General features: G+C 35.8%; 1 protein-coding gene across 1 annotated transcript in view; it reads left to right on the top strand.

The window, feature by feature from the left end:
- Window positions 1-15895, top strand: part of RERG (RAS like estrogen regulated growth inhibitor) — a 102774-nt gene that overhangs the window by 75057 nt on the left and 11822 nt on the right. Inside the window, exon 2 of the mRNA XM_089920352.1 lies at window positions 15560-15616. Within this exon, the coding sequence (XP_089776478.1) occupies window positions 15560-15616 (57 nt within the window). The remainder of the gene's footprint in view (window positions 1-15559; window positions 15617-15895) is intronic.

Genomic DNA, 15895 nt, shown 5'->3' with positions numbered 1-15895 from the left:
CTGAAAAGGCAGAAATAACAGTAAGATGAAGAAGCTCTGAAACCTACTTATCCTGTAAAATATCTAAACAACCTTCCAATTTCAACCCTGAAATGTAAAGAGCTTCTAAATCATCACTCTTATCCTTACAACAGCAACAAAAAAGCTGAACAAACAAAATCAATTACTTTTTTTGGTCCAATCAAAAAAATTGAAGTTGCTGAGCAATATACCATATCCTGAAATCTAGAGAGAGACATGTGAATACAGAAAATTATAGCCAAGATTAGCTTACCTAGACATAAGCTAATGGAACTATCACATGAATAGGCAAGAGAAAAAAAATCACATGATCACAATAATAGGTGCAGAAAAAGCACTAGACAAAATTCAGCACTCATTCATGATGAAAACTCTCAGCAACCTAGGAATAGAGAGGAATAACTTAATAAAGAATATCTACCAAAAAAACCCCCAACAGCTAACATTATAATTAATGGTGTGATGCTAGAAATTTTCTTGCTAAGATCAGAAACAAGGAAAGGATGACCTTTTCACCACTCCTTTTCAACACTGTATTGGATATTCTAGCCAATGCAATAAGACGAGGAAAGAAAATAAAAGGTATACAGATTGGAAAGAAGGAAATAATGCCATCACATATATGTAGGAAATCCAAAAGAAGAGACAAAAAGAAAGAAACCTCCTGGATATAATAAGTGATTATAGCAAGGTTGCAGCATGAGATTAAAACACAGAAGTTAATTGCCTTCCCAGAAATAGAGACACAGATGTAGAGAACAAACGTATGGACACAAAGGAGTGGAAAATGGGGGGGGGGGATGAATTGGGAAATTGGGATTGACATGTATACACTAATATATATAAAATAGATAACAGGAACATACTGCATAAAAATAAATTAATTAAATTTTTAAAAAAGTCAATTGCCTTCCTTTATACCAGCAATGAACAAGTGGAATTTGAAACTGAAAACATAATATCATTTTTTTTTAATTTATTTATTTTTGGCTGAGTTAGGTCTTTGTTGCTGCGCATGGGCTTTCTCTAATTGCAGTGAGCAGGGGCTACTCTTCATGGTGGTGCGTGGGCTTCTCATTGCGGTGGCTTCTCTTGTTGCGGAGCATGGGCTCTAGGAGTGCGGGCTTCAGTAGTTGTGGCACACGGGCTTAGTTGCTCCGTGGCATGTGGGATCTTCCCGGACTAGGGCTTGAACCCGTGTCCCCTGCATTGGCAGGCAGATTCTTAACCGATGCACCACCAGGGAAGCCCATAATATAATTTTTTTTTTTGCGGTATGTGGGCCTCTCACTGTTGTGGCCTCTCCCATTGCAGAGCACAGGCTCCGGACGCACAGGCTCAGTGGCCATGGCTCACGGGCCCAGTCACTCCGCAGCATGTGGGATCTTCCCGGACCGGGGCACAAACCCATGTCCCCTGCATCGGCAGGCGGACTCTCAACCACTGCGCCACCAGGGAAGTCCCCATAATATCATTTTTATTAGCACCCCCAAAATGAATTGATTCTATACAAATTTAATAAAATATGTATAAGATGTATATGAGGAAAACTACCAAACTCTGATATTAAAAATCCAAGAACTAAAAAATTCCATGTTTATATATAGGAAGACTCAATATTGTCAAGATGACAACGTTCCCCAACTTGACCTAAAGATTCACTACAATCCCAATCAAAGTCCTTGCAAGTTATTTTGTGAACATAGACAAACTAATCCTAAAGTTTATATGGAGAGGGAAAGGACCCAGAATAACCAACACAATATTGAAAGAGAAGAACAAAGTTGAGCTGATACTACCTGACTTCAAGATTTACTATAAGCTACAGTAATCAAGACAGTGTGGTATTGGTGAAGTATAGACAAATAGATCAATGGAACACAATAAAGACCAGAAATAAACTCACATAAATAATGCCAACTATCTTTGACAAAGAAGCAAAGACAATACAATGGAGCAAAGATAGTCTTTCAACAAATGGTACTGAAACAACTGAATATCCACATAAAAAAAAATCTATATACAGACCTTATACCCGTCACAAAAATTAAGTCAAAATGGATCATAGACCTAAATATAAAATGAAAAACTATAAAACTCCTAGAATATATCATAGGAGAAAATCTAGGTGACCTTGGGTATAGCAATGACTTTTTAGATACAATAACAAAGGCACAATCCATGAAAGAAATGATTGATGAAAATCATTAAAAACTTCTAAATTAAAAACTTCTGCTCTGTGAAGGACGCTGTCAAGAGAATGAGAAGACAAGGCACAGCCTGAGCAAAAATATTTGCAAAGGATATTTTGATAAAGGACTGCTATCCAGAATACACAAAGAACTCTTAAAACTCAAAAATAAAACAACGACACAATTAAAAAATGGTCCGAATATCTGAAGATACCTCACCAAAGAAAAAACACAGAAGCCAAATAATTATATAAAAAGATGTTACACATCATATGTCATTACAGATTTGAAAATGAAAACAACAATGATAAACCATTCACACCTATTAGAATGGCCAAAATCTCAGTGACAACACCAAATGCTGGCAATGATGTGGAGCAACAGGAACTCTCATACTATATGACATTCTGGGAAAAGGCAAAACTATGGAGACAATAAAAAGATTAGTGGTAGCCAGGAGTTAGGAGAGAGGGAGGGATGGCAAGGCAGAACACCTAAAACTGCTCTAAAAAATAAAGTCTATTTTTTTCAAAGGGATAAAAGATCTGAACAGATGCCTCGCCAAAGAAGATATATGGATAGCAAACAATTACATGAAAGATTATTCCCAACCTTATCTGTCATTAGAGAATTGTAAGAAAACAACAGTGAGATAACAATGCCCACTTAATAGGATGGCAAAAAAAAAAAAAAACATCAAAAGAAAATTGACAATACTAAATGCTGACAAGGATACAGAGCAACAGAAACTGTCGTTCATTTCTGATGGGAATGCAAAATGGTACAGCCACTTTGGAAAACAGTTTGGCAGTTTCTTATAAAGCTAAATGCAGTCTCACTATAATCCAGCAATTGTACTCCTAAATATTTACCCAAACTATCTGATAACTTATGTCTACATAAATACCTTCATGTGAATATTTATGGCCAAAACATAATTGCCCCAAATTGGAAGCATCCAAGATGTTCTTCAGTTGGTGACTGTATACACTGTAGTATACCCATACAATGGAATATTCAGCAATAAATAGAAATAAGTTCTCAAGGCAGGACATGACATGGAAGAAATTAAGATGCATATTGCTAAGTGAAAGATGTCAGACTGAAAAGACTATATACTGTATAATTCCAATTATGACTTGACACATTTACTGGTGGGTAGGAGTGAATTTTTCCTTCTGTAGTACTGGAATAGCTCCTTAACTAGTCCCCCTGTCTCCAGCCTTACCTTGGCACTGAAATAGCAGTGGCCTTTATAAAACAAAAAGATGATCATGTCATCTTTGTGTTTATAATACCTTAATGGCTTCTCACCATCTTAAGCATAAGTAGAAATATCTTAGCTTGGCTTATAGGTTGTTCATAGTGTGGGCCCTTTTCCAACCCAATCTCTGACAATTCCTCTCACTTACAGTCTTATTTTGCCAAGCTCTAGTTCTCCATACAAACTCTGACTTTTTTAAGGCTCCATGTTTTGTTTTTATCTTATGAGGTTATGAAGATAGCAATAGGAGTGGTGATGGGGCTACAAATGGAGACACGCAGTTGCTAGAGCTAAGTCTTCAAGACCAGAGTCATAGACACAGCCTCTTAAATCCATTTGTGCCCATATAGGCAGGAACCAAAATAAGTCTGGAGCAGAGGCCATGTGTGAGAGGAATAACTTATAAGATCCTTGGTTCTTTGTAAAAGAAGGCATTCAGTGGGGATCATATGAGATATTCCTCTGCTTGTCTGGGATATTTAGTCATTCTGAATCAGTTTTATGCTCCAACAAATTCCATATGTTTCCAGTTGCCAATTTCTTGTGTGTTCTCGTAATATAAGCCTAGGAAAAGAAATTCAGACATTAACACCATACACGTTCCTCTTCCAAAAAAGAGTAAAAATTAAAAATTAGAATTTTATATCCAAATCTCTTGAAAAATTTAGAAAAATACTTAATACAAGACAGGTAATTCTTCTTAAATATAATGGCTTGGTATAAAATATTATTTTAATGAAAATAATTATAAATTATTAAATTTAAAACTCTGGCTTAGGAAATCTGGTAATTTATTTCTTAAGGATCACTTATAATTAAATTGAATTATAATTAAAATGAATAATAATTTCCAACTTATATAAAACTGGTTCGAATTCCTGGGCACAGAATCCATAGCTTTTGACTTATTAACCTTCAAAAACAAATGAAGAGACAAAGCCAAATCAGCTGATTACCATATTTCAAAGTTAATTTCTCTTGTTTCTACTTTCAATTTAAATTCTGGAAAATTTATTGTTATTCAAACATACAAGCTAATTTTTAATTTAATATAAAGTTTTTTCTTGATTTTACATACTCTATAAGCATTCTCAAATCTCTACTCCCTATCAAACACGTTAAGAATTATAAGTCATGGTCCTGCTTTTTTCCCATTCTCATTTGTCATCCTAAAGCACTGTTGTCAGTACCAAATCCTTACCTTACCATTCCATACCAAAGTAAGTCAATTTTCAAGACTTGAAATGCGCTGAAGCTAGACTCCAAGGCTAGGTTTTCAGATACAAAAGCATCTCCCTAATAATTCTTGGAGATTACACCATTTATCTTTAAAAATTTCCTGCACAGAGAACTGACTTTAATTCTGTAACTCTTTCTCAGAGTGATATTTTTGTCAGAATGCAGGACAAGTCAAAATGTTCAGGCTTAAATAAACAATAATTTAAAAGCAATCCTTAGACCCCCATCTGGAACTAATTTACATCTCATTTGAACTTCTGGCATTATAAAGCAACCACTTTGATACTGCATTAATTTAAAATTCCCATTAAATTGCTCAATCTCCATGTTTTTATGGGGCTTAAATGTTTTTTATGTCAATTTATTTTGACCATCACAGGAAATAGAGCAGGGAGTAGGGGATGGGGGATGGGACTGCTTCAGAAACTATGGCTACATGAACAAATTTTTGTCCCCTGACTAGATCTGTTAAATTTTTTAGTTCAGCTAGAAATTTTAGGAGTTGAGAAGGAGGAGAACATAAGAATCAAGAGAAGTCACCATGAGATGACATTGAAGATAGATAGCACTTCTGTGCTAAGTCCTCTTTTCTTTATCTACATTGAGCATCTTAACTATGCCCATTGCATTTGCCAATCACTAGAAAGTATCATTCTAGCAATTATCAACTCTCTCCAGCTTCATGCTATGATGTCAGCTGCCTATGGGACAGTGCTTAGCAGTGACTGGGACATGACAGGCATTTAATAAATAAATGTTGAATGTATGATAGATGGGTAGATAAATAGAAGCATAGAAGATGGATGGATGGATGGATGGATGGATGGGTGGATGGGTGGATGGGTGGATGGATGGAGAGATGAGACTTCTCTACCTGGATGTTTTCATTAATGTCTCATGTTCAACGTGTTCAAATCCAACCTCACTTGCACTTAACTAATTTCTCCATTATATTCTGCCTCAGAGAATAGCTCAGACTTTTATTCCATATAGACCAATCCCTCTCTCACACTTTGTACAACAATTTCCATAGGTAACCAGCTCAAATTGAGCCATCTCCCTACTCAGAACCTGTGTGTGCCCATAGATTTCACTGTAAAATCCAAGCTCGTCAATGTGACATATAAGCTCCTTCAAAGTCTGGGCTGTGAAGAACCTCACAGCCTACCCCCTACATAGTTCCATCCACACACCACTCAACCTACGCTGAACGGCTTGTGATTCCTAAATGAACCAGGGTCTCCCATGACTCATGGGAGGCCTTTGAACATGATGCTCTTTGCTTACAGTACTCTCCCTAAGTTAGCAATTTCAACTCATCCAAGACCTAGCTCACAATTTAGGTCTAATATGAAGTCATTGCAAAGATCTTGCTTAGGGAATCCTCTGTCTTGCTTTCTTTCATGTCTAGCACAGTGATAAATAAATATTTAATGATTAAATAAATGTGTGTAAATCTCATATATGTGGGGAGGAGAGAAAGACTTAATGAGAGAGCCATACAAGAAGCATTTGAAAATATTAAATTTAGATATCAGTAAATCTGACATCTGATTTCTGTGCACACATCTTTGCTCTGAGCCCCTCTCCTTAAGATCTGACATTTCAGAGGATGAAAAAGAATATATATGTATAATTGAATCACCTCGCTGTGCAGCAACAATTAGCCCATTGTAAATCAACTACTCTTCAATAAAATGTTTAAAAATTAAAAATTAAAAAAAAAAAAGATCTGACATTTCAAGTCACACAATTTCCGGGTGCTTTTTTTGTCATCTCATTTCCAGGGCAGCCTATTTCCATAACCTTTCAGTGAAGAAAGGGCTTTTAGTCTGCTTTGACTAGGGGTCCTGAGATTCCAAAGTGCCACATTCTTGGTTTCAGCCATACTTGCAGCTGTTAAGCCCAAACTTCAAAGAGCTGTGCTGTCCCCCACAGGTCCTTCTAGATCAAATCTTTGTGCTGAGATTTCCATAGTTCAGTCCTTGATTTGAGGCACAATGGCCCAAGTTTCTTGGGGGAGGCTAGTGTAGTCAGAGAAAGAGAAGCCTGCTAAAAGGAAGAACATGAACTTGGGGCTTGGTGGTTGAAGAGAGACCCAGGAATAAAGTACAAAAGACCAGAAGTGTCAGATCCAGGGGGTGGGGAATAGGGAAATTTTATCTGGAGGCTTGATTTGACAGGAGGATGATTGAGGTCAGGGTGAGGGAAGGAAAAAGGTAAAACTGAACTTCCTCTTGTATTTTAGCCAAACCCCATCCATCTGAAAGATGGAACAGAAGCAATCATAGGATTGACACTTTATACATATTACTCTGATTTTGTCTATTACACTTTCTCTTCTGGAAAACACAAGAAGGTTTTCTCGCTTTGAGGCACTTAAGTCGGTTAGACTCACCTCACTCTGGCCTTCCTTCTTTTACCCAGGCATCATAACAGGACTTAGACAACATTCTAAATTACCCACATGTCTTTTGATTTTTCCTGGAACATGCAAAAGTGCAAATTCTCAGCTCCTCGAAAATAGGAACCGTGTCTTATTTTCTGTGCTGTCTTCTTCACTGCCTAAAATGTTTCCTGACATTCTATTCTGTGTTGTTGAAAGAAGGAACTTGTTAATGACTGAGGAAACTAGTAAGAAAACAGTTGCTTATCATATACTACTTTATGTCTGTATCATTGCACACTTGTTTTTTTCTTTTGCTCCATCTTTTAAAGACCTTTTCAAGAGAAAAACACAAATCTTATTTATATAAAATTTCCTTCTTGCATCTTGAAATTCATATTCTCTTTCTGTGTTGCCATGGTTTCTGGTCATGGATATTCCCTCCACTGAGGATGAAGAAATCTAGTCATGAACAAAAAATGCACTCTTCAAAGCATGCCTCTTTGTCAGATGTAAGCTCATAGGGAAAACAATTCCAACCATTCAGAATTAAATCATATCCATAGAAATATTAAAATACAGTGGTAAATATTGGACATTAGAAAAAGCATGCATTTTAAAGTAAACAAACCTGGGTTCAATCAGTTCTGTCACTTGACTGCTCTGCAAAATAGACAAGTTTATTTACTTTTCAGTTCAGGTTTCTTATGTGTAAAATAGGAACATTAATTCCTACTTTTGAGAGTGTTTATGAGAAATAAATAAGCTTGTAGTCCATATTCAATACAAACTACCCTTTTGAGAGTTAGCATTCCAGAAGTTCCATTAGTGTCTTTATTTAAATCACAACTAAAATCTACTTAATGGTATTTTCTAAGAGTGTATATACTTTAATCCAACAGCTCATATAGTTATTAAATAGGTACTTAGTTCTACAAAATTAATGTATTCAGCAATAAACTATCTCCACAGGTCTAAGGTAGAATTCGCTCTATTTCTGTAAGTAAGCTCATTTTTATTTCCCTGACGCTTATGAACACTGAAGGTTTGGAGTTAAACTTAGAGCTGATAGTAGTATGAGGTCTGGGGCTGTGGTTTCCTCTGGCCCGAGAGAAGGGGCCTGGAGGGTCCTGTAGGTTGACGAATCAGGTTTTCAATAGACATCTGAAGTAGGCATTGAACCTGAGAAGTGGTGCCATATATTCACTGGAAGTTCTGCTGTAAAGAAGATGTTTTCAGATAATAAAAGCACACTAGAGTACCAACCTGAGTACAGTAGTAATACGGGGGCCAAATAATTTATCCAGATTTTAATTGTTTCCTCATTGGTTTCTTCAAATATTTATTGAGCACATATCATGTATCAGGCAGTATGCCAGCCATGGGAGATAAAGGTGAACAAGGCTTAATCTCTGATCTCAGGTCACTCACAATTTGTAACACATAAGGTAGTATAAGTGAATAATTTACAAGGCAGCTGTGCACGTTTTATAATAGAGAAGAAACAAGTGACAATTTCACATCACAGAGGGAGTGATTAACGGCTTGGGAAGGCCAGGGAAGGCTTGAAAGAGGAGGTGATCCTTCACTGGTTACCACAAGTAGAAATGCTCTGGTGAATAGTAACATTATCTATGAGTCTATTGCTTTCTAAATACATCTTTCTTTTTCCCTTTCATTGATTTAGTTCCATTCTGGGTTACCTACTTAATATGCTGACTAGTTTTTAGCTTCTTTGGACTTTCCTGGGTGCAAAGTTAAAAAAGAAATCAGCCTGAAATTATTTATGGGACACTCGAAATGAGTAAGGATCTCTGCATTGTATTTAAAATAATAATTATTAACCTTGAAAGCAACCTTGAAAAAACATACAGCAAACCACGTTCCGATGAAGCCAAATGATACCATCAGGATGATTACATTTTCTCCCTGTGTGTTAGAACACCACGCATTACAGAATGAAAGGAGTAGGGTCAGTGCCCCACACGAAGGCAAGAAAAGAAGCCCAGGAGTGTTCAGAAGCGTCTAGAAACTCACTTTTTTTCTAGAGACATTTCAAGGCTTTATTTTCACCAGGGTTTTGATCCCTTTTTTGGTCACAAAAGCAGTGTTGGGTGACTAAACAATATATTTTCTTCAAAATAGACCCTGTTTCTAAAGTACATACAACTTTCTCCCTGAAATTTTTCAAATTAAGAGTCTAGTAACAATAGAGGAGTATACCAATAAGACTTGTCAGCTTTCTAGTGGCAAATTCCTCATCTGTAAAAAGAGGGGCTTCCACTAAAAGAGAGAGGGTGACACACTGGTGTCAGACAAGAGTGGGCACATATTTCAGGAAGAAATGTAAATAATCTGAGCCTCAATTTCTTCCTTGAGGTACACACATACCTATAATATGTGTATCCATATACATAATCACATGCATAGATTCCATGCTATGGGGCAATGAAGAGTAAACATATACATGTAAAGATATAGCACAGCACCTGACCTGATAGCACACACTCAATAAAGGAAGGTGGATAACAATACCGACAAAACTGCACGATTTTTTTCTTACTGTTTTCCCATTATAATTTTTATGATATTGTTTAAATTGAGGCTGTGCTTAGTGAAGTGAGGAAACCATTCCCAAGTGGTATTAAACTCTTTCCTCTTTCTCTTTTTCATGATTTTTCACATATTTTACTTATTGTGACATTTTCCCTATCACTCATAAAATTCAAACTGAAAGCAATTTAGTGTTGACTCTTGCTGCCCATTTAAGCTTGGTAATGTATACCATTGTTTCACATTTTTTGCTGGCCAAGTAGTTACACTGTAAGTAGTGTAATGAAGTAGAAACGGGAAGAAGAGGAAAAGAGAGACATTCTATCTTCTATGCATCATAATTTTGAGAAGTTTCACATTTGGGATACTGTGTAAGTTTACTATAATGTTTTTTCATGGTTTTTAAGCTTTAACATGTGTATTAAACATTGAGAAGTTTGGTTGTAAAAAAATAGGAAAAATAATTCAGATAACAGGCAGTAAATATACTTACAACCCAGAATGGACTCTGATTATGCTAGTATTATCCATATCTGCTTTCTTTTCCTATAACAAAAGTTTTTGTTTGTTTTTCATAGCATAATTAAAACTCTTCATGAAATAATTGCTCTCAATTTAATAGACTCTTGTGGAAGGTCATTTAAAAGTATTTAAAAGTTACCTGGTCTTACAATTTAAAAATAAATATATTTTGTATGAAAGTCCTGCAGGTTACCGAATAAAAACCATATACATCACTTAATACATATTCATAATAACTTTTCATTACGATATGAATGTAGGAGATAATGAGCACCATCTTAGCATAATATGAAATTAAGGGTTTTCACTGGGTGTGTTACCAGGATCAAAGGCAAGTTCAAAAGTTAGTCGAAATGGGCAGGTGAAAGTTAATGTTCCTTGAAGTACTCTCAATTGAAGCAGAAATTCTTTTCCTATCCTAAAAATTCGGACCTAACTATTTTAAACACTTTTCAGCTGGATTTTTTCCCAAGATAATCAATTGACCACGATTCTATAAGCACATGATAATTTTCCCATAATAAATGCTTATTGTTGTATGCTACTGAGTTTGGGGTTGTATTTGTTACATGGCAATTGCTAACTGATACAGAAAGAAAGGAAAGGTTTCATAAAGGAGGTTATATTTGAACTAGATTTTGAAGGATGATTAGGATTTTATTAGATAAGGACTTTCAAGGCAGCAGTAACAATGTGATTAGAGGCATTAAGAGATGAATATGCGTGATGTTAGTAAGGAGTACAATCAGTCTGGTGGGGTGATGTAAGGAGTGCTATGGGAAATGATTGAAATTCATGTTGCAGAGGTATATGAGGATCCAGGAGAAGCAAAAGAATCAACTATGAGCCACAAGGTGATATTGCTATCCATATATTATAGATGAGAAAGCCAGAGTTTGGAAAGGACAGGTAATTGGAGACTGTTTTAACTGAGAACACATTCAATATGCATCAGTAAAGAGATAAAAGTTCCTTTCAGACAAAAAGACTAGATTTTTAATAATAAGGATACATCTTTAAGAGACCTAGAGAAAAGACAATGATCACAAATATTTAGGGGGTCTCATATGCTTAAGTATCTTACAACACAGTTGTATTATACAGATTGTTAATCAAGTTATTTCATGATTGTATAAGTGAAAAATAATGACATCTATAACAGGATTTTTTTTAAGAATATGAGTCTAAAAAGTAACCTTTGAAAGTTCTGTCTGAATCTCTCTTGAATTTATCTCTTAAATTTTTTTAAAGTATAAGAATATCATGTGTGTTAGTTTTCATTTACCTTGAAAAGTTCACTTCTTTCTAAGAGTTGGTTTATTGCACAGATTACATCCAATCAATTTTCATTTAAAAATATCATTCTAGTCATTAAAGCTGGTACTTCAGATGTCTGCCTCATCGTGATAATGACATCAGCAATTATTTTGAAAAACTATCCCAGTCTTGTTAACCTTTAGAAATAGTATGGCTATTTTAATATAGAAACTTTCCCATCTAACTCTTGCTTATAAACAGAATTTTATCCTATTTATTTATTATCTTGATGTCGCTTTTAATAATATTTCTTTCGATTAAGTTCTACTTAGTGAATTTTCCGTTTTGTTGGGAACTAGCTTATATTGATAATCATGACAGACAGGAAATAACCTAATCAACTACTATACTTATTATTGCTCATTCTGCTTTAGCCATACTGGCTTGCTTAATATTCCTTGAGCATATCAAGCACACATTCCTGCTGTAGGGCCTTTGCACTGGCTGTTCCCTCTTCCTGAAGCACTGTTCCCCCCACATATCTTCCCTCATCTCTTTCTTCTATCACCTTCTCACCGAGAATTACCCTGGTCACCCAATCTTAAATAATAACTCTCACACCCTCATCTCCCAATACTGAATCCCCCTTACCTTGCTCTTCCTATTTTATCTGATAGCACTTAACACCTCTAACAGACTATTGTAATTTATTTATTATTTTTATTTTTTATCTGTCTCCTCCTAGAAGAATATAAGCTTGGTAAGTTCAGAGATCTTTGTCTCAATTGTTTACTGGATTATTGCAAACACCTAAAACAGAACCTGGCACAGAGAAGTCACTCGAAAAATACTTATTCAATGAGATGAGGTCAGCGAACGTTTGGGGAAAAGATGTGAGAGTTCGTTCAAGTTTTAACAGAGTCATTGGCTGCTGTGTGGAGAGTAGTTTAAGGGAGTACTGGGGGTGCAGTTAAAATAGGGACACCACTGAGAAAGCAATTGTATTATCGTTAAGAGGTAAAACCATGTGATGAGAGTAGTCATGGTGGAGGAGGTGAGACTTGGTAAGATATATCCCATACGAAAATTATATTTCATAATAAAATTATAATAAAACTAGGGATGAAATAATACTGGTGAAGTTTTGTAATTGCATCAATAAATGGTGAATGTCACTTAAGCACCTCAGACAATTTAAATAACAATAAAGCCTTTAGCAGATATCATTTCCAAAGATGTAAAATTATTTGCATTCTTTTGACTAATAATTTTACATTATGATATTATTGAAAACTTAATAATATCTAAAATGCATTTGTCTTTTCCATGAATAATCTGTGAGAGATGAAAACATGTTTTCAAAAAATGAATATATGACATGTCCATTTTTCAAAATGGCTTTTGATGATTTTTACTGCATTTGAAGTAGATTGAATTTTTTTTAAATGTATGATTCTTTTGTTAAAATAACCATGACATAAAGATGTAGATCCCTTTAAAAATGTGTAGACTGATTTCATTGATTAAGCCGAGCAGCACTGCCCATTGCAAGGTGACAATCTGAAACTAAGCCCAAAACCCAGGAGTCAGCAGGTATGACGTTATCAACAACAAAATGATAACTCAAAGGTGCACCAGAATCATTTTTATATTCTTGGAACAAATTGTTTAAAACCAAACCCCAGAACTGATTTACTCCAATATTAGGCAAAATTCTAACAAGCTTGTTAATATGGCTTATCCATCTTTGGAATGATAAAAGTAACAAAGTACATTTATAGATAGGTTATTAAAGGTAGTCTCGGAAACCGTAGCAAAAAGATAAAGCCATGGGGCTTTCCTGGTGGCACAGTGGTTGAGAGTCCGCCTGCCGATGCAGGGGACGCGGGTTCGTGCCCCAGTCCGGGAAGATCCCACATGCCGCGGAGCAGCTGGGCCCGTGAGCCATGGTCTCTGAGCCTGCGCGTCCGCAGCCTGTGCTCCGCAACGGGAGAGGCCACAGCAGTGAGAGGCCCGCGTACCGCCAAAAAAAAAAAAAAGAGAGAGAAAGCCATGGTATTTCAGGGAGGAAAATATTATATATGCGTGTATATGAAAAATTATATTTATATAACCAAAAATTAAAAATATGCAAAAGCCCTAGCGCTTTAGAATTGCTTTGCCTCAATGACTCTACAGCTTCTAAAAGTATCGCCACATAACTACACAGGGCACTAATCAAGATTCTTAACTAAGATCCGGACGTTTAAGAGTGATTTAGTTCTACTCGGTATACTTGGTTTTGAAAGGCAATGGCCTGTCTAAAACATTTTATAAAGATTTCTTTGCGAAATGATTAAATTTAAATGGTCTGGGAACTGGGGTACTTCAAACTTCAGTTATGTAAAAAATTTTGTTAATTTTAATAGCTCATGGCTTGAAATGCCAGATAAATGAATTTTTCTAGGTCACAACATTTTGAGTTAAAACTCCATGTTCTGACAAAATGTGAAACTCTTTGAATACTGTAAGCAGTTATGTTGACTAACACTGACAATTGAAAAACAGAAGAATATCTGTCTAGGGCTTACAGTTTCTTACATGAAAAAAAAAAAAGACAGTCTCAAGAGAGTGGACAGTGACAGACTCTGCAAGTTGAAGATCAAACCACACGTACACTCACCGTGGGAAGTATTATAAGGTCAGTGGCCTTGCTACTTTAGGCACTGCAAATATTTTGGCTCAAATTCGGCCTCACACTCTGTAATTAGAAAGAACATTGCTGCTTTCAGTCTCCAGCCAAGGCACGTTTACTTGTAGTCTGTTTTATGAGGTTTTCATTGCAATTTGCACTGGGATCTCTCATATAAACCACTGCGGTAGGAGGGTATATACCCTGTTGATCTTAACAGAGGCAATGGACAAAGGAGAGACTGACGGTGACTTTCAACTAAATAGTCTTTTTTCTCCAAGGATTATCTTTATAGACTACTACATAAAAGGCATTTCAGTAAAACTACCATAATAGACATTTTTAAATGATAAAATACAGTAGACATTGATTCTTTAGTTAGGGTCAGTGGGATCCCAGAAAGACCATCAAGGGTATTCAAAGGGCTGGTGAGCCTGCTGAAATTATATACTAGACTGTGTGTATATACATTTTTCCAGGGAAAGGGTCCAAAGTTTACATTCTATTTTTAAACTGTCTGTGATACTCTCCTCCAAAAAAAGTTTTTTTTAAGATTAAAAACCATTGTTTTCAACTATAATACAAGAATAAGAAAATGTTCAGCATGTGTCCCATCGGTTTTTTAAGGACAATAGAATCCACCTCTCTCAAGCATCGCTCTTTTTCTGACTCACCTTCTAGTTAAATATTAGCCAGATGGCCTTGGCCTTAAATTCAGTTTAGACAATGGAGAAAGTACAGGCTTTGGAAACAGCCTCTTGAATTCACATCCTGACTCAGCCACTAACTAGCTAGGTGAGCTTAGTTAAATGAGTTAACCTCTCAGAGCCTCAGTTTCCTTATCTGAAAAATGGGGTCAATCCTAGTACCTGCCTCTCAGGGGTGAAGCGCTGGTCGAGGAGATCATGCAAGTGAAGTGAATAGAATAGTTCCAGATCCTGACAGTAAGTACTTCATTGACCTTACTTTTGAGAAGCTTTAGTGATTCACTAATAAAGTCTGTAATTTTGAATATTTTTTATAATACAAATATCTTTTCATTACAGTAAAAATCATCACATTTTAACTGGTCTTTATCAATCATTATCAGTATTCAAACTTTAGACATCCATATTGTAATGCTTTACGGCTACATTCATTGTTTTGCTAAAAACTGTATATGTGCGCATTTTCACATTGTGATGTTTTTAACTCCGTGACTAAAGGAACAAATCTAAGATGTTCATTAATGCACAACAAACCATTAAAACATTACACCAATTTTTAGGCCACAATATGAAAGTTTAAAAATATCTGTATAAACATAAATCGATATATCGGGTTTATATTGGGTTTATATGCCCAGGAAACATAAAACACATATAGTTGTATGGGCTATTTCTCTTTCCTGATGAGGGTAAGAACTATAAGAAAATTAACAAATTTGATTGAAATGTTGTTCTTTTTTTCCACAGCTCTTGTAGTGAGATTTCTGACCAAACGGTTCATCTGGGAATATGATCCCACCCTCGGTAGGTCAAATTTTGTTTCATCCTTCTCTCTGATCAAAGTTTTGACCCAAAAGAGAGAATGACATTTTCTGTTGCAACGTTTTTAAGCATCTTGCAGCTATTTGGGAAGTGCTTTATCAAATCATGCGAAGAAGCCCTGTAAGAAGATGGATGTTCGTTGCATGCCATCTGTGCTTAGAACCCTGTGGAATTTTAATGCATAGAATGAAATCAGGTCAAACCAGAGACAAGGAGGAAATGGGTACAACTTGATGCTCTTCCATCAGTAAATGTAGCGTC

Source organism: Delphinapterus leucas, chromosome 11, assembly GCF_059928025.1.
Source record: "Delphinapterus leucas isolate spDelLeu-1000000601 "Yukka" chromosome 11, BTC_Dleu_Yukka2, whole genome shotgun sequence".
NCBI lineage: Eukaryota > Metazoa > Chordata > Mammalia > Artiodactyla > Monodontidae > Delphinapterus > Delphinapterus leucas.
Note: the sequence above shows the minus strand (reverse complement) of the source record. Positions and strands in the feature narration are given on the sequence as shown.